Genomic DNA, 19,977 nt, shown 5'->3' with positions numbered 1-19,977 from the left:
ATCATCTTCTAAATCAGCATCAAAATTATATTCAAAATCGTCGTCGTTGTTGTTGTGTATGTGGCTATTTATTCTTCCAAACTTATTGAAATATCTTCGATACTTGTAAATGTACCAAATTAGAAGCGTCGTCAGAATACTCATTATTATAACGGCTAGAAAAATAACTTAAATAAATAATTAATTGAATTATTTAATTAATATACCATTTAATTAGTTAATATACCATTTATTTTGTTTATCCCATCCAGTAAATAAAATGTTTTACTCAAAATTACTAATTCAAAATTATAAAATGTTCGCTAGGGGAATTTTGATAATTCACAATATAATATCTATCAAAAATATATCATTTACTTGTTATAAAGTTTTCTGTGAAATAAACCATTTCTTTTTAAACATTAGAAATACATTTATTTGAAAACAATTATTAATTCACAAATAAGAAAATGTTATGTTAGAAACAAATCAATAGTATAGTTAACAGTGCAAGAGGCTGATTTGAATAATAATTATAACTACAAAATAATTATGATATAAGAGTAAAGATGTACATCTAAGAGTTGTTATTTTGTTTGAATTACAAAAAAATAATAACGTCGAAAGACATAAAATTCAAATTAAATTAAACTAAATGGTCAACTTCTATTAAAGACCATGTTTTAATACCGGAATATAGCTGGAACATATATCCATCTATGTCTAGTAAATATTGTAAATTATTTAGCCTTTCAATTCATGGATATATATATATATATATATTCATGTTTCAATCATCAAACTATACCATTTCATGTTTAGGATATTTTGTACTACATGAATCTAATAATAAACAGTCTAATTCGCTATACAAGCGCAATATTCCAAAACTTGAACTATAGTATAGTGCATCCTTCCTTCCATTCGATTTATTCAAGTAACTATTGAACACATGGATATATATCAATGATTGAACATTATTATATGCTAAAAAATCGAACTATTCTATATATTTAAATTAGTTTTTACATGGTTACATTCAAGTTATATGATTTTTATTCATTAAAAAACAGAGTTACTTGAAAAACTCGTTAGAAAAATGTTTTTTCATGTATGTTATTGTTATATTATCGCTCAAAATCCATGTGTAGTTTTGTAGCGAAATCGATCGCTAAATTATTGTTTATTTTAAATTAAAAAAATTTTTTCATTTGCATTCTAAAATGGACGATTTTGCCGAAAAAAAACTTCAAGTTAAATTTGTGACGAAACAATTGAAGTATGCATGGCCGTTTTCATTTGGCTTTCGCTTTGGCGTTTAGTTTTTACTTGTCTAACATTAGGATTACATTTAATAATTTTTATGTTTATTCTTAGTTTTATAATATAAAATTATAAATATGAAAATTATATAATATAAAATTATAAATTTGTATAATAAAAACATTTATTATTTTTGTTTATTAATTTTTTTAGTTTATTTTATTTTATAAATATGTATATGTATGTTTAATTAAATTTTATTATTAACAAAATAACTTCTTCCATCAAAGTTAAAAAATGAAAATCCATTTTTATATCTAATTTTTTGTTACCTGGTTTTGAAAATTCAAGATATGCCATACCCGATGTGCCGATTTCACTACCTGAAAATGTGAGCACCAAGGAATTGAACAACCTCATCAATCAACTCCTTTTTCCTGGTCTGTGAGATTTATTTTTTGGTACATGTTTTTTATCTTATCATCAAAAAACTTAATATTTTTGATATTTATATTTGTGTTTTATTTTCCAAAATTTTAACAGATCAATCAGCAGATGTTTACGTAAATTTTGATTTTTTGATAAATGATGAGCTTTTGCGACAGAGTCTCATCGAGCATGTCACTGAGAAGGAGATTCAAATTGTTTGTTGAGTTTGTTTAATTCATAATTCATTTAAACTTCATAACATTTCATCTGATTACACAATTCATCTAATTCATATAATTAATAATTCATTTAATTTACAATTCATCTAAAAATCTAAATGTGTTAATGTCATTCAGGAAGATACGATAGTCATCGAGTACGTTGACAAGCTGCCAGCACCGAGCGTTGGAGAATGCTTGATGCATAATGATTGGATAGCTGCAGTCAAGGCCCACCATGATAATCTGTTAGAGGCCTTAATTGTGCATATGCTATGCTAATTATGTGCTTATACTATGCTAATTATGTGCATATATTATGCTAATTAGGCCTAGTTTGGCTTTAAAAACCTCAAATGTCAACCCAGTTTATTAATAATATTGCATAGTTTAAATTAGAACACATTATTTAATTCAAAATGCCTATATTTAGTAAATACTTAAATTGAAATGAAAAACTGAACAATTTTTTTCTTATTTTTTTCTAACCATCCAACTTTCTTTCCGTCGATTCATCCATCCATCCATTATTCATTAGTTCATCTGTTCATCAATCCATGCATCTATCATTGGATCTATTCATGCATTCAGGATATTGACAGGATGTTATGATGGGAGCATAGGATTATGGAGAACTAGTGGAGAGATGTTGATGATGGTGAGAGGGCACGAGGCCGCAGTCAAATCAGTTGCCTGGTTGCAAGGTATGTCATGTTGCGCTATATTTTGATTTCAGGTTTTTCCAAAGTAAAGTTTAATTTGTAAATTAGTTTCTGTTTCACAATGGTTTCACTTTTTCAATGTTTATATCTGCATCGTTTCTAAAATGCGTGTGTGTATGTGTGTGTTTGTTAGCTTGAGTGTGTGTGTTTGTGTTTGTGTGTGTAGTTTTGTTATATTTTCTTAATTTTCATTGTTATTTTTGTTATTACTATTGTTATTACAATTATTACTACTTAAAATTAAAAATATGAATATATTCTATCAGATGTTGGCCAAGAAAAAAGATTTGTGTCTGGATCAGATGATGGAACTTGCGTCATGTGGTCACTCAACATCCACAACATAAACAACAACAATAATAACAATAGTAATAACAACAACAATAATAATAATGTCTTAAATTGCGGTTTTCTGAAAAAACTTCACACGTGTCCAATGCCAGAGTTGAGTCCTGATTCTGCGAATGCTACCAAACCACAAAATGTTCAGTGTGTTGCTGCTAATTCTGATAAGACTCTGGTAAGTTTGTGTGTTTCTCTCTCTCTCTCTCTCTCTTTCTCTCTCTCTCTCTCTCTCTCTCTCTCTCTCTGTGTGCGTGTGTGTGTGCATGATGCATGCCCTTGTATGTCTGTGTATGTGTTTTTGTTGAATAATATTTTTTATCATTTCAATTGTTTATTATTACCTATCACAGTTTGCAAGTGGTTCTTGGGACTGTGTTGTCAACATTTGGTCTGCCAGTGAGTCCCATTTCTTTTCTTCCTAAAAAAAAAACCAGTTTATAACTTTGTAGATGTCAATCGCTGTTGTGAATTATATTTTTACATGGTTCTAATATTTTGGTTTTTGCACTGTTTTGTTCGATTTCGTTTCGTTTCGTTTCGTTTACAATACATTACATTACATTACATTGCATTACAGTACTATGATTTTCTGCACCTTTAATTACATCTCTATTATTGGATGCTATTTGTTCACATTTTTGTTCAATTGAGTTCAAGGTGTCTTTATTTCAAAATTAATTTCAATCTTCTATACTTAATTATTATTGGTTGGGTGTGATATTCTTCCCCCAAGGCTTTTAAGACATCCATTAACATAATTTATGTGCATATTGATTAATTTTTTCAATTAGTCCCAAATTTGGGTGAGAGTCAAACTAACGTGCAGCTGATTGATGATGGGAGGAAGAAACGAAGAGTGGATTGCCAATCAGTTGAGGCCTCGATTAGGGTTGGGTTTTTGTATGTTTATGATTATTTCTTCAATAATTTTTGATAATTGTATTATTAGGATATTATTTTGTTATTTATTCACCAATTCATCTGTTTTATTCATTCATTCATTTATTTATTTTTATGCCAAATCAACGATCATTCAACAATCTATCAATCTGTCTGTGATTTCAACCAACCAACCAATCAATGAGTTCATGAAAACCAATCATTAAGCAAACATCAACCAACCAATCGATCGTTCGATAAATCAACAACGGAAACATTCAATCAACAAATAAAATCAATCACCCAACCAACTAATCTATCATTGACATGACCTAGCTACCAGTCCAAACATTCGAGGGTCCAGAAGTGGGTCACAAAGGTCAGGTGACCAGCGTTGATTGGTTGGATAGTTCAAAAGTCTGCAGCTCATCTTGGGACCATTCAATCAAACTGTGGGACGTTCACGCCGGCCGGATGACGTCATCAATCGTTGGTTTTGATGTGACGATGATGATATTTATTATTATTATTTTTATTATTATTTCATACCTACTCACTCACTTACGTACAGGTGGGAAGCAAAGTATTTTTCGACCTGTCCTACTCGCCGCTGAATAACCTCATAGTGGCTGCCTCCGCCGACAGGCATGTCAGATTGTACGACCCCAGAATCACTTGTGAGTTTTTATTTATTCTATGTTTTATCTGCATTTATTTAATATCTTTCTTTCGGTGTTATCTGTATTTTATTTAGTATCTTTCTTTCGGTGTTACCTGTTTTATTTAGTATCTTTCCTTTGGTGTTATCTATGTTTTATTTAGTATCGCGCGCACACATCACATACACATACACTTTCCACACAATTCACACGCACTCCACGCACACACACTTGACACACACAAGCTGGTTCAGTGGTAAAGAACACGTTCACATCGCACACTGGTTGGGTGTCGTCTGTTCATTGGTCGCCTGAGCAGGAGCACCTCTTTATGTCCGGGGCCTACGATTGCGTCACTAAACTCTGGGACATCAGGAGGTGGGTGAGATTAGTATAGATCTCCTAATTTGTTTTGTTTGTTTTGCTGCTCATATAATTGTTATTGTCTTCGATGCCATTTTCTGTATTCGTTTTAGAAATGTTTAATAGTTATAATATCTTTCATCACCCGACAGTCCCAAGGCATCGCTGTACGACATGCGAGGTCACGAGGACAAAATACTTTGCTGTGATTGGTCGATTGCAAATGACCTAATTAGTGGAGGGGCCGATAAACAGTTAAAGATATTTCATAAGAATAATGACCGATTGGCTGATTGATTGATTTGTTTATTGGTTGATTAATATTGATTGATTGATAGGCTGATTGATTTGCCAGCTGATTGGTTGGTTGATCGGTTGGCTGGTTGGTCATTTTGCAGTCTAGTTAATGGGTGTTAAATTGATAATTGTAATGAATGATTAATAATACAATTGACGAAGTCTTCCTGTTGGAACGATGATGATGGCGATGATGATATTGATGATGGCGATTTTAGATATATATTTGATACTACAACGTACCAAACTGAACAAACGTCATTGTAAATAACTTTGAAACACCTGTTATGAGTGTGCCTTGTTCGTTTTGTGTGGCTCTGTAAATATTTAACAGTAATAATAATAATTAATAATAATTGTGATAACAATAAAATGATACAACTATTAATAATAATAATAACTCGAATTGAGTTATAAGTGTGAGTGTGGATATATTGTTACCAATAAGTTATACCGAGTCTCACAAGATGACAGTTGTAATTGAAAATAAGAAAAAATATAAAATGATATTTCGTAGCAATCTTAATGAACTTGTTGTAAATGTGTAAAAGAAAACGCATAGCAAACTAGCGAGCAAAGTTTATAGGATTTCAAGTTTGGATGTAATGGACACGTGTGAAGATCGATTGGTTCTGTGGTGTAGTGGTTATCACGTCTGCTTTACACGCAGAAGGTCGCGAGTTCGAACCTCGCCAGAACCTGTTTTTGTTCTTGCCTTAATCAGAAAAAGTGCGATTGCACTCCATCTAGTTTCTTCAAAATTCGACCAAATATTTTGTATAATAGTTACGAACACTGTTTGTCGCATCAATTGCACGTTTTGCCACAAATCCCTAACTACCAACCAATATAATTTTTGCATTGGTTCAGTATTAACATTAAACGTTATCTGTAACAGAAATATCATATCGACACACAAGTTTATTGCAAGAACACATCTTAAAATGGTTCTACCAGGTATTGAAATGTTATTGACAGTGTGAAATGTTAGGTTAAAAAACATTATCAGACCACAACCAACAATCATGACAATCTGGGAACAGTTCATCCCACATGCGGTTACGCTTTTTAGTTTTCAACGTAAAGTGACAAACTGAGAAGGAACAATATTTTTAAACTAAAACAAGACAACAGAAGACAATTCCCAAAATCTTGTGGTTAACTCGTTGCTTGCAGCTACATAAAAGCTGCGACGAGACCCTAACTTTGAAATATTTATCGGTTGTTTGCTTTTTTGACCAATTTTTTCCAACTACCCAAACGAGTTCAAGTTCATTAATTTAGTTATTTTTCGGTAAAGAGGACAACACATGTCAACGAATGCACCATCTGAAATGAAACAGCAATTGTATTCTAATTTAATATCTTGCGAGAAACTCAGCATGAACTCTGCCTTTGCTTCTTCTAAAAAATATTTTAACGAAAAAAAATGGTGATTCCGTTTAACAAAAATTTTACGACAACCAGCACGCAAGAATGCAGCGGTAGAAATAGAAAGCATTGTGAAATACTTCAACAATTTTAATAACAAATCAAAAATCATAGTTAAGAAAAGTTCCTAGATATCCATCATTGAAAAGTATAAATTTGTCATTTAACTATAGAGAAGACTCGTGTTAATAAGAAGTGAGAAATAATTTAACCAAATCGACCAAACCAAAGAAAACTTTTTACCGAATTGAAGCAGTGCAAAAAATAAAATTGAGCTTTGGGATGCAATTTAAAATTAACCGAAAATCAACTAACACCAGTTTATTTTATGTGGTGAAGGATCATTTTGAAATATAATGAATACAACTAGGCATTCAGATGGATTAATGAATAGATTGACAGTCATTTTAATACGAATATATATGCAATTGATGTATAAGAATGTTAACTAGATATATAGACACGTTAACTTGACAAAAAACACGTTAACTTGATATATAAACCGAACAACGACAATGAAATATACATAATATATCTTAACATCATTATCATAGTTGCTGCAGCTGCCGAAAAATGGCAATCATCATGCAAACATCAATGCTATAATCATCATGTAAACATCAATGCTATAATCATTGTTCAACCACATGAAAGTCACTATCAATATCTGAATTAAATGATTAAGTAGATAAAAAAAAATTAAGCTTAAACAAAATAATAACAAAAAACAAACAAAAACAGCATCAACAACACACATGCACAGTACATATAACACGTTTGTGATAATTTAGATTCGTATATTAAACTGAACAAATTGTTGGTATTTTTCAGGTATACTGGATCCATTGATGCTTTATATTACCAAACAATAAAAAGAGGAGAGAGATAGGGAGTGGAGAGAGGGATCAAAAAGTAAGTGTGAGAGATAGAAATAGAGAGAGAGATGGATATCGTTGGTCTACTTTCTCAGTCTGACATCATCGCCATTCTTGGCTGGATTCCTGCAATTTTTATTTATTTATAATTTAGTAAACTGCTGCCCGATGTGATAGAACTATGCAGGCCAGCAGCGCACATCTAACTTTATAAAATTCATTACATTATAACAGTATTATCACTGAAACACATCAAAAAACCAACAAGCAACAATACACTTCAAGGCATCAACAATATCCGGGTTATAAACTCAACATTACCTACATTATCACAACAAAAAACAATCAGCAAAAAACAAACCAACATCCTTGAATATAAAATCACCAGCATATAAACTTTCACAAAGTTATGACGTAAAGAGCAACGACATCGCACACAACGAACAAGGAAAGCGGCGACACTAACAACTTGTCAACTTCCTCTGGAGCAGCAGCTGCTTCCTTAGCTGCTTCCTTCTTGCTTCTCCTCTTTTCGTAGATGAAGATGATGATGCACAGGATAGCTACCTCAGCGCAGATGCCCAAAAATGGCCACATAGCTGCAAACTTATCTGGTCACCAAGCGTTAATTAATTCTATTAATAACTTAAAATTCATCTTATTAAAAGAATATTTTCAAATAAATGAACCCAAAAACAGACAAGCAAATGTTATAAACCCTAACTAACCCTTGACATTGATTTCAAATTCGACTTTGGATTTTTCAGGAGTATCGAAGAAGCAAGTGTACTTGCCGGCATCTCCATACTCAACTGGCTGGATTCTAATTGTACCATTTATCGTCTGCCATTGTATTTTAGCACTACTTTTAATATTAAGATTATTGTCGTTGCTAATCTTGTCATTTTAGTTTCTGTTGTTAGTAGCCTCAAAAATGAAGCCATTAGTGTTGGAGATGTATGTAACACGTACAGAAAAGATAATGAGAGTTTCAAAAAAAATCTATACCAAAACATACCACAGTTTTGTCACTCTCATTGATAGACTTGAAGGTAACTCTTGGGCTGTCAGCGATTGGTTTCGAACCATTGAGGAAATGGGCAACTGGTGTGGGGAAGCCATAGGCCTTGCACTCAAAGACAAAGGTCTCCCCACTAATGGCATTCTTCGTAACTTTGTCCTTGATTTCTAACACTGGATCGACTTTTTGTGTGGTGTTGTCGTATTGGCATGTTGTATAACGAGTAGATGATGTTATTTCTTGTTGGTTGGATGGTTGGAATGATGGCGGCTAATTGAGAATAACAAAAATAAAACAGCAACAACAGCAAAGATAATAAAACAGAAATAAAAACTTGATGATAAAAAATAGTCATACTATTTAAACCTGGCCATAAATACCAAAGCTCACGTAGCAGATAAAAAATTCAGATAAAAATAAGTGGAGTGTCAAGGATCACATAAAAAACTTCACAAACCTCCTCATCACATCACCTCATTGTCAACAACAACAACAACAACACACGTTTAGACGACATTTTCCCCGAAATCGGGGGTTGCCGTTTGGCTACCTATGATGAAACCGAAATACCCCTCGCGCACCCTCTTCTGCCGGATACTGAGGGCCATGGTCACTTCTGTCATCATAAGTAATTTATTTGGCTAATTTTTACGCAGGACGCCCTTCCTTACGCAACCACAGTTATAAGCGGTGGGCCTAGCCTTTGATGATCTAACATCACTCACAAGGCAGTGAGGGTCAGTTTAATGTCATAACCAGGACATTATGACCAGGACAGGTCAACAACAGCTAAAACAATTATAAATACCCACACAAACATAGGCATACACATTTATTTACACATATACACACACTACTCAAACACATACATTAGTTCAACAACCAAGTATCACAAAAACACACACACACACATATATATATATATACATACGCATGTGTGTGTATGTACACTCATGCATGGCATGATATTAAGCAGATGTTTGATACAGAAATATAGAACAATTTGTATTTAATGTTAACTGGTAGCAAAGCCAATACATTAAATTTTATTGAATATTATTTCTGCTCTGCAACAAACACACACACACACACACACACACACACACACACACACACACACACACACACACACACACACACACACACACACATTATACAAACGGAAACATGCACACTATTTCCTACTGTGGAACACACACTTTTATTATACATACCTCACTGTACAACATTTATGTACATTGAAACATTCAAGTACTTATAGTGTGCCCCATAAACGCATACACATTTTGCACTATCTGCTACAACAGTATTAAGTACCCATTAAATCAATCCTCGTTTATAGTCTCCATCCATATGGATGTGTCAGGACTATTAAGTACACATCAAAGTACACAAATAATGGAACTACACATATACCACTTAGATATATGTATGTGCACTTAATTGTGTGTGAATTAATTGTGTGTGAATTGTGAGTTATAAGATAATGTAGGCATGTTGCAAAAACTGTAATTTTAAAAACGTCATCTGCGCTAGTTATTTTTTTGTAAAATGAAAAAATTATTTGAGAAAAAAAATTAAGTATAAAAATATATTTTTGCCTAAAAAAACGTCATTCATCAATAATTAGCTGGCAGACATGATGTTGCAGAAGAAATGAAGAAATAAAATTTTGTGTTGTACTGTTTAAAAGTTAACAGACTCATATAGCTCAATAAAACTTTAGCAATGGGCTCATTATCATTATTGTAGTAATTGTAAATAACATTATTATTATTGTCATTACTGTAGTTATTTATTATCATTACAAATAGTTATTTACTATCATTAAAAACAGTGTTGTCATTAATGAAGCAACACTTAATCCCAGTCATTGTCATGAATAGCTGATTAAATGGAGATAAAATGATTCAGTTTATTTTATTAGCTAGCTTATAAACTAAAACTAATAGCATGATGAATGAACTGAGAATGTTATTTATATGTTAAATGAACAATTGAATGACAAATGGTTGTCTGAATGACAAAATAATTGTTTGATGATTGTCTCTGAACAATGACAAACTGAGAAACTCACTGACTCAACTGATTGATTGGTCAAATAACTATTTTATTGATAAACAAAATGATCATAGGATTGACTGGTTAAATGAATGATTGAATGACAAAATGATTAAGTGATTAACTGACCAACTTATAAATTATCAAATGACTAAATGAATTATATAACCAAACGTTAACTGAGTGATAGTTGAATGAATAAACGAACAATCAAAAGAATATACAGAATGAATAATAAATAAATGAATGAATGAACTAAACCAACCTAAAATTCCTTCTGAATACACTGGTGTTGTTTCATTAGCAACCTCAAAGCATGTATATATCCCCATTGTTTCTTTTGCTATGAATGAAAATTGAATGAAGAGATGAAAAATTAATTGGAAGAATAAAAGGTTGATTAAAAGAATAAATGATTGAAAAAAATAAATGAGTGAATAGTTGAGATTGTTATTAATAAGACAGATGAACAATTAGTCAAGTAACTAACAAAAGTTTTTAAATTAAAAAAAAATTCTTTTTAAAATACAACTGCACTAACTAACCCACAGTAAAATTGACATAGCGACCATTGAAATGAAATAGTTTCCCGTCAGTAATTTTTTCATAGTTGAGATGCCATATGACACCTTCTGAAGATTCACCAGGACACAAAAGGTTCACCTTCTCGGTGAAGTTGCGCTTAATGTTACTAACAGGATCATTCTTGCCAGCTTATTTAATAAGAAGAAAAGAATAAGAAAAGAAATTAAGATATTTTATTTTAAATTCTAATTTAAGAGTTTAAATAAAGTAGAATCATCTCAAATTGAGTCATTCATTTAGTATAATCACACATTAAAATAGTAGGATAATTTCTAAACTAATAGTGAATAGTTCATCACCATCTAGCTACTAATTAATTTTAAGATTTTAACAAAGCTAAACTGAAAACAATTCATGAAAAACCTTTTAGTATGTATTTCAATTACCAGATTATGATTATATTACAATATTATATTATAAATTAAAACTATTATTTGTTTTTAGTAAGATAAATAATAAATTACTAAATAGTAATCAATATTCTTTTATCATTGTTTAACTGTTTCTAGTGAAAAGGGAAGACAAGGACATTCAATTTTATCTAAATTTTATTAAATTAAATAAAAACTTTATAAAATTTCAACCAAGAAAATAAAATTAGAAAATGATAAAAAAAATAAAATTTTCTAACCAACATCTGAGAAAATAAAAGTAGTAATTATAATGAATATGAAAATTTTAAACATTTTTGAATCTGACAGTAAATCTGGCAGTAAATTTTCGTGCTGGTGTAGCAGTTAATTTGTATTCAAATCACCTAATTAAAAAATAATTAAAAAAGTTTATAATATAAATTTTATAAATGAAAATCGAAAATAACTTCATTTTTAACATACTTAGGACAAGTATGTTAAATACAAGCTGTATTTAGTTTATTAGTTGCACCGTGGGTGGAGCTTATGAGTCGCTTTAAACTGCTGACTATAAATAAATATTACTGGAAAAACCACTTTGCCGTCTAGTCTCCAGTTACCTTAGTTTATTGGTATCTACCACGATGTATATAAAAATCATAAAAATCTAAATATCAACAGAAAATGGGTTAAAGTTGAACTTACTGTTAAACGAATGAACGTGTGAACTAAATTGCTACCAAATAAAGCAAAAATTAATATGAATGTAGAAATTTAACAAATAAATTATTTTAACTAATTTGAAGTTTATTCCAACCAATGAAAAACCAATGAAAAATGGACGAACTTGAACATGAACCCTATCAAAAGCAACACGTGATGTTAATTAGTGATGAAACAGAACATAGACATCTCAATATCTTTTATTTATTTTTTTTATTTTTTTTAGTCTTTATTATTGCAGCTCTGACCATAAATGGCTCTGACATACGCAGAACTTATTATTCTAGTTATGTGCGCAAAACCACATACAATGTTACAGATATATTATCTTTATATCTTTATTATGTTGTTCATATCTTCATCCATTGATTTGAAGCAGCCATTTTCGCCACAAAGGCTGTTTATCCTTTTCACACGACATACACATGTATTTATGTGCACGCGCAAGCACCGCCTCATATACGCAGAGTACATGATAGCCATTGAGATGTTTGATTCAGTGAGCATTTGAACCACTGAGCTATCTTACCGGCCAACATGCGACAACTTACGTTGTCTACTCACTTACCAGCCTCGAAAGGATGGACGGCTGGATTAGCCGGGGTTCGGCTACCCAGATGAACCTGTAGAAACTGCGGGATTCGAAACCCTAAAACTCTATACTTCCTTCTCTGACTACTTCTCCCTAACTTACGAAGTTCAGAGCGAATCTCAAGACTCATCTGTTTGCAAAATTCATTTAGGAGCGCTGTTGAACGTCGCGGAAATAGCGCTATATAAACTAATTGATTGATTGATAGATAGATAGATAGGTAGGTAGGTAGGTAGGTAGGTTGATTGATTGATTAATAGACTGACGGACCAACTGACCGACCGACTGACTGATTGATTTGTGTACTTTTAGATGAACTTTTTGTTTATACTCATCCTCAAACGGCCATCAATTTTATAAATAGTCTACGTTACTTCATTTACATACAGATGCCAGATAGAATAGAATAGAATAATAATAATATAAACATTTATGAAGCGCCCATTCGCACAGCTGCTTCAGAGGCACCCGGAGCCCGTGTTAAAAAGATGAGTCTTTAATCCCTTTTTGAAAAGACTCAACGAGGAACTAACTCAGGAGGTAACGCATTCCAGACATACGGAGCAGCGTGACAAAAACCGCGGCCAGCCAGGCGGGATCCGGCAACGGGAATGTTTAAGAAACCTGTTGAGCTGCTGTGGAGTGATCTAGTATGTTCATGTCTGGATATGAGGTCGTATAGATATGTTGGGGATTTTAATAAAAAGGTTTTGAAGGTAAGGACTGCAATTTTGAAGATGATTCGAGCGGAAATTGGAAGCCAATGAAGCATTGGAAAGAGAATGGAAGAACTAAAACGAGGAGGTTTATTAAATATCAGTCTAGCAGTTTTATTTTGGATAGTCTGTAGCTTTCTGACAGATGCACGTGAGGCCCCATACAATAAGGAGTTGCAGTAGTCTAATCTAGAAAGGATCAAACATCTGCAAAGGACAGCAGCAACATCACATGTAATCGTATGTCTAATATGTCTTATTGCGCAGAAGGGATAGAATCTGACGATTTTTGATATGTGTTTATCAAAATTTAGATGTCTGTCAAAAGTGACCCCAAGCAACTTGATTGCACCCGAGATAGGCAATGTGGACCCTGCTATGTCCATTTCCTCGAGCTGAAACCTCGACAGTTGTTGATGTGTCCCAGTGACCATAATTTCAGATTTGTTGGGGTTGAGAAGAAGGAAATTATTAGCATACTACCGAAAAACCTTGCTAGTACAATTGCTTAAGACTCGAATGCTGCTTTTAAGATCGCCAAAAGTGACAGATGTATGCAGATGAGTGTCATCGGCGTAGTGATGAGAAAATAATCCATTTTTACTAAAAATGTCGCTAACAGGAGACACATAGGTAGTGAACAAGATTAGACCGAGGACAGAACCCTGAGGGACTTCAGTGTCAATCAAACAGGTAGAGGAAGTATGGTTTCCCAGTTTCACAACTGCTGTCTGCAGTTCAGGTAAGATCTAATCAGTGATAGTGCATGACCATCCACCCCAAACTCTTGTTGTAGGCGTTCGAAAAGAACCGAGTGACTGATGGTATCAAAAGCAGCGGACAAGTCGAGCCCAACTGCAATGATTACCTTTCGGTTGCAAGCCTCATTAAAAATATCATCAGCAATGTGTAGCAATGCAGTCTCAGTGGAATGATGAGAACGATAAGCAGATTATGATTGGACATTAGTTGGGCACGTAGTCTTAGCAATATGACGCGATCAAGTAGCTTTGAGAATGTTGATAAGTTTGATATAGGGCGGTAATTTGACGGGTCATCAGGATCCAAGGATGGTTTTTTCAGTAGTGGTAGAACCTGAGCAGTTTTATAAAGTGAAGGAAAGCATCTCGTGCTGAAGACAGAGTTAGTCAGCTTGACCAGAATAGATGCTAAGATCGACGAGAATTGCTATAGCATTGAGGTTGGAATAGGATCAATGGGTGATGTTTTGTTTGGTAGAGAGGCAATGAGTTTAGTCATCTCATCACAATCAGTATCAGCAAATTGAAGAAAGATGTCGCCTTAATATGGACGAGCAGGGAAAGTGACAGAGGTGGATTTAGATTTGGTTTTCTATATACATGTATAGTTTCGTCTATTATTATTACTAAAATAGCTTTCAACTAAGCATTTGTATATTAATATTAAATATATTGTATATTATTTAGATGCTATTACATTTTCTCCGATTTAATTGTAGTTCTATTTTTGTCAATAAACGTATCATTTCATTAAGCTCTCATTTGTCTTTTGAACGTGCTTCAGGGGGCACTAAGACTTATCTCATTTGGGTTTTGCCTTTGATTTATGTCTGTTTCATGGATATATATATATATATATATATATATATCCATGGTCTGTTTAGTTAAATATAGCATTCAGTGTGTTGAATTATACAATATTGTAAAAAATATAAAATTTTTAATTACTCTTATAATTTCGATCACGTTTTGCATGTTTCAACTCAACTGATTCTTTGTAATTTGTACGTCAGAGTCTGAATATTTTGAAAGAATAACTGAAATAAAATCATCACAGAACTGTATGCGCATTGGTTTAGAGTCGTAATATGAAAATATGTAAATCACTAATTACAAATGCTGTATATTTTGTTTTTTTTGTGTTCAAAAACATTAAAAACGAAAATGAACCAAATTTTTATAATGGATGTAAAACACAACCCATTACAAAATCTGTTTTCGCAAGCAGATAAAATTTTGTTGTAACACGAAACGTGATTTCATTACAAAGTTTCATTTGAATGTTATATAAATTTTTTCTTAATATAAATGCTCTTAAAATTTTAAGTATGACAGCATAACATTTCCAAACGCATTCTATCAATAGTATAGAATAAAGTTTAGAGTTTGACACGCACGTTCAAAGTTGAACAACCATTTTCATAATGTTTCGTGTCGGTGCTGTCGTTTGAATTAGGTGCATTTTAAGCAAATTTGTAGACTATTTCAATCAAAATTTTAAACAAATATAAATATTGGGTCGATGGCTTCTTATTTTTACAAAAATTCTCACTCTTCTAATTCAAAGGTGAGTTAATTTAAAATACAAAGTTCGTTTGAAACTGTTAATAAATTGACCGTAATGTTTTAACTGCTTCTAATGTATTTTAAAAGCATGCAAATAATTATTTGTAACACAGGTTAACAATCAGTCCCAGTTCAGGTCCGTTACAATTGAAAGATAACGATGGTCTGCTTGCACATATTCGGATACCTGTCCATCTCGATAATAACGTTAAAAGTGTTGTTGATGCTGAAGCGCAAAGTAACATCTATTGAAAAAGAAAAAAAAGACATTGTAAACAGTAGCAACTTGAAAAAGAAAATTCGTTCCGATACAAGTTCACGCGGGCCCCGAACAAAGCTTATATTTGGTAATTTGAGAGACCTAGGAACTTTACCTCACCGAAAACTCTTTCAACTGTCTGAACAATTTGAAAACGTTTACAATTTAAAGTTAGGCAAGTGGAAAGCCGTCGCTGTGAATGGGATACAATCATGCCGAAACATTTTAATAAAAAACGGCAAAGTTACTGCCAGCAGACCTAACTTTGAATCTTTCAAATATTACAGTCACGGTCGTAGTCTGTCGTTTCAACCATACAACGACATCTGGTTAACTCAGAGGAAGGCAACTAGCAAAATCATCGCAAAACTTATCACCACTGGTTCGGCTTTGGACATCGCACACAGACAGATGAAAGGTTTAGTGGATAACTGGTCTTTAAAAGTAGAATCAGATATGTTTGACGCTTTTCCAGATATTGTTGAGGCGGTAGGTGGTTTTATATATTCTCTGTGCTATGGTGAAAATGAAATTTTGAGTGCTAACAGTGAGTTCAAAAAAATTCTACTCGATCCGAACCCAGGCACAGATATGTTTGCTGTTGGTAACAATATTGATCTTCTACCTCACGTATTTCAATTGTTTTCTATGAAAAAACATCAGAAGCACATTGATAGAATGAATTACTTTTTGCAGCTTCACAATAAAATGAAAGAAAAGGTAAAGCATCGCTTAATTCAACACCGACTTCAATCGAACGAAAAATACTTCGATGACGTTAGAGCCAATGAATATAGTTTTGTTTCAGATAACATTGAATATACTTGCGTCATGGAAGCCATGTTTGGCGAGGTTTCAAAATTGTTGGCAAAAAGAGCGGGTGATACTCTATCAGACAACATTCCCGATCTTCACGAAGATCATTTCCTCAATCTACCTGCTGAGTTTTTGTCTGCTGGCACGGAGACATCGACGGCCGTTCTATTATGGTTGCTCAGGTATGTGGCCCTCACTCCAGGTGTTCAAGACAACGTGTACAACGAGCTAAAACAATACACGTCTCAAAAATCTAACGAAACAACATCGGTGGAGTATGGAGATCGTCCACACCTCCCGTACACAGAATCATGTTTGTTGGAATCTTTGCGATGTATGGCTGTCGTCCCTTTTGCTCTTCCGCATTTTACTACCAACGATTTTGAATCAGACGGCCTTTTGATAAAGAAAGACACCTTGATACTTCCAAATTTGTGGTCCGTTGGACGCGATCCTTCAGTCTGGTCAGAGCCGGAAAAATTTATTCCGGAAAGACATCTAAACACTGTTAGAGCAAAAAATGGCGGTGATGCTAACTGTTTTTTAGGAAACGATTGTCTCAACGAAAACAGTTTACATTCGGAAACAGCGCAGCATTTACGAACAAAAAGTACCTGTCCGTTCATAGTTGCATCTTCAAAATCAGAAAATTTTTATCCATTCGGTTTGGGAAAGAGACGATGTGTAGGCGAACCCCTAGGCAGAATGTTAAATTTTATTTTATTTTCCAACATAATGCTGAACTTTAAAATCAACGTGATTCCATACGAAAATATAAAATGGACAAATACCGCCCTAAAAAATAATGAATTTTCATCAAAACTGAATTCAAACTGGTGTCGAGTGCTTAAAAATGCCATCTCATTCCTCAAACAATTCCTATACAGAGCACTCATAAACGTTATTCCGTCTTTTTTTACAAAACATCATTTAAACGATGAGATACCAGATAGTCATGAGGAAGTAATTGAATGTTATGGAGACGTGATGAAACCAAAGACTTACCAAATTTTTCTGACCAAACGTTTTTAAAAATCTCAAAATCTATCTGTAGTGATTTTAAAACTTTAAATTTTGCTTCTTTGAGTTAATGTTTATTGTCTAATTGTTGAGCGTGTAATTTTTAGAATGATTTAGATTGAGAAACATAAGCCATGTATGATTTTATGTACAAATATGTATTTATAACGAAAAAAACAGTTTAAATCACCCACACAAGCGCACACACCACACACACACACATGTGGTTTTTTAAATACAAAAACATATTTGAATCGTTGCATGCCTTATATCGTTCAATACACAAGAAAAGAATGTTATATTTTAACAATGTGCGTTTATTATGATGAAAAAATCTTTCGTTTTAACAAAAAAATAGTTAGCCAGATATAAATTGCATATAAAACAAAATATGCACTATTATTTTGGATCAAACGTTAATCGCTTTAATTATAGACATGTTACATTTTTGAAAATCTAATTATTAAACGAGACGGAAATCTAACCGCTATATAAAGATGAGAGAGTCCGTTGACCTAGCAAGAGCATTCGTAAAAACATAACGTAACGTATAGGCTAGTATAGAACACGCATACATAGAAGATACATCCGCATACACACAAACAGATACACGCATATAAAAAAAACAAACATTCATATGTTCATATGACACAAAAATATAAACGCTTGTCTAAATATAGACACGTACGAAGAAAACACATACATATATAAATACATACCCATAAAATATACAAAACCACGCATACACATTCACACGAACATACATACACGCACGCGCCAACAAATCTATAATCTAATGTTCAAGGAAGTTGTCCATAACCAATTTGTTTGTAGTTGTTGAACGAATGGTAGAAATGTGAAATAAAATACAAAAACGCACACAAACACTCACGCCACACACAAACTTAGATTATATATATATATATATATAATATATATATATATATATAATACGTACGTATATATGCATAAAAGGCCTGCAAGAGTAAGTATCAACGCCAAAGCCTATACAACAATAACGATAATACAACAACACACGTTTAGACGACATTTTCCCCGAGATCGGGGGTTGCCGCTTGGCTACCTATGACGAAACCGAAATACCCCTCGACGCCATTCTGCCGGATACTGAGGGCCATTGTCACTTCTGTCATCATAAGCAATTTATTTGGCTAATTTTTACGCAGGACGCCCTTCCTTACGCAACCAGTTATAAGCGGTGGGCCTAGCCTTTGATGATCCAACATCACTCACAAGGCAGTGAGGGTCAGTTTAATGCCATAACCAGGACAGACAACAATAACAATAATGATAATAACAATAATAATAATTAATAATCGATAATAACCAACGTAGTTAATTTATAATATATTCAATTCTTATTTATAAACAATCACGATCTAGATAGAAATAAGCGTTACTACTTATCGAAGAGGATGCTATGAAAAAAAATGACATGACGTTCATTCACTCATTCATTTACTCATTCATTCATTCAGTTACTTGTACTTAATATTCATATATATACACATAAAGATACATGTATTGAATCATATAGAGACACACGGAAATTTAAAGTAAATAGCAGTATATGCTTACATCTAAACAATGGTATATTTATTTATTAATTACATAGATATGGAAATTACTGATTTATATATCTATGTTTTATTTACCCTTATAAAAATTCCAAAAAATATGTATATTAATTCGATGTTTTTAGTATTAGAATTAGGTCTATGTGAGAAATATTGGGACGTTGATAAAATGAGGGCTTGTCAGTGCTGTTGTAGTAGGTGGCATGAAAATAATGGAGAAACTGAAAACAGCATAAAGATAGAGTAGGAGTGAGAGAGAGAGAGAGAGACAGAAAAATATCGAAAAAGAGAGAGAGAAAGATTGAGAAGAGAAACAAGAAAAGTTAAGATAAAAAGAGAGGGAAAAAACCGTGAAATTAAACTATTAATCCAACCGCCAAACTTTGAAATTGTCTAAAAATATATGAAAATATTACGTAATGCAATGACGTCACACGTCCACACGG

The 19,977-nt window shown here is 32.8% G+C and overlaps 5 protein-coding genes across 5 annotated transcripts; 2 read left to right on the top strand and 3 right to left on the bottom strand.

The window, feature by feature from the left end:
- The first annotated feature begins 1,125 nt into the window (after positions 1-1,125).
- On the top strand, positions 1,126-5,540 carry HELRODRAFT_107575 (hypothetical protein). The gene is made up of 12 exons (XM_009027448.1): positions 1,126-1,258; positions 1,594-1,682; positions 1,786-1,886; positions 2,028-2,137; positions 2,481-2,593; positions 2,878-3,131; positions 3,307-3,352; positions 3,748-3,845; positions 4,172-4,324; positions 4,407-4,512; positions 4,740-4,872; positions 5,010-5,540. The coding sequence occupies exons 1-12, from the start codon at positions 1,203-1,205 to the stop codon at positions 5,152-5,154; spliced, it is 1,404 nt and encodes a 467-aa protein (XP_009025696.1). The 5' UTR covers positions 1,126-1,202; the 3' UTR covers positions 5,155-5,540.
- A 2,319-nt stretch (positions 5,541-7,859) lies between these two features.
- Positions 7,860-9,089, bottom strand: HELRODRAFT_163621 (hypothetical protein; the record flags this gene model as incomplete). Its single annotated transcript, XM_009027447.1, has 4 exons — positions 7,860-8,071; positions 8,189-8,303; positions 8,479-8,663; positions 9,032-9,089. The coding sequence occupies 4 exons, from the start codon at positions 9,087-9,089 to the stop codon at positions 7,860-7,862; spliced, it is 570 nt and encodes a 189-aa protein (XP_009025695.1).
- Positions 9,090-10,341: 1,252 nt separating this feature from the next.
- HELRODRAFT_163620 (hypothetical protein) lies at positions 10,342-12,925 on the bottom strand (the record flags this gene model as incomplete). Its single annotated transcript, XM_009027446.1, has 4 exons — positions 10,342-10,367; positions 10,808-10,885; positions 11,088-11,255; positions 12,772-12,925. 4 exons carry the CDS (start codon positions 12,923-12,925, stop codon positions 10,342-10,344), a joined length of 426 nt encoding a protein of 141 aa, XP_009025694.1.
- Positions 12,926-13,312: 387 nt separating this feature from the next.
- Positions 13,313-13,945, bottom strand: HELRODRAFT_163619 (hypothetical protein; the record flags this gene model as incomplete). Its single annotated transcript, XM_009027445.1, has 2 exons — positions 13,313-13,518; positions 13,744-13,945. 2 exons carry the CDS (start codon positions 13,943-13,945, stop codon positions 13,313-13,315), a joined length of 408 nt encoding a protein of 135 aa, XP_009025693.1.
- A 2,215-nt stretch (positions 13,946-16,160) lies between these two features.
- On the top strand, positions 16,161-17,654 carry HELRODRAFT_141093 (hypothetical protein; the record flags this gene model as incomplete). The annotated part of the gene is made up of 3 exons (XM_009027444.1): positions 16,161-16,893; positions 16,993-17,451; positions 17,542-17,654. Coding segments are annotated over 3 exons (1,305 nt in total), but the record flags the coding sequence as incomplete, so codon positions are not given.
- Between the last annotated feature and the right edge of the window lie 2,323 nt (positions 17,655-19,977).

The sequence above is a fragment of the Helobdella robusta genome, assembly GCF_000326865.2.
Source record: "Helobdella robusta unplaced genomic scaffold HELROscaffold_5, whole genome shotgun sequence".
NCBI lineage: Eukaryota > Metazoa > Annelida > Clitellata > Rhynchobdellida > Glossiphoniidae > Helobdella > Helobdella robusta.
Note: the sequence above shows the minus strand (reverse complement) of the source record. Positions and strands in the feature narration are given on the sequence as shown.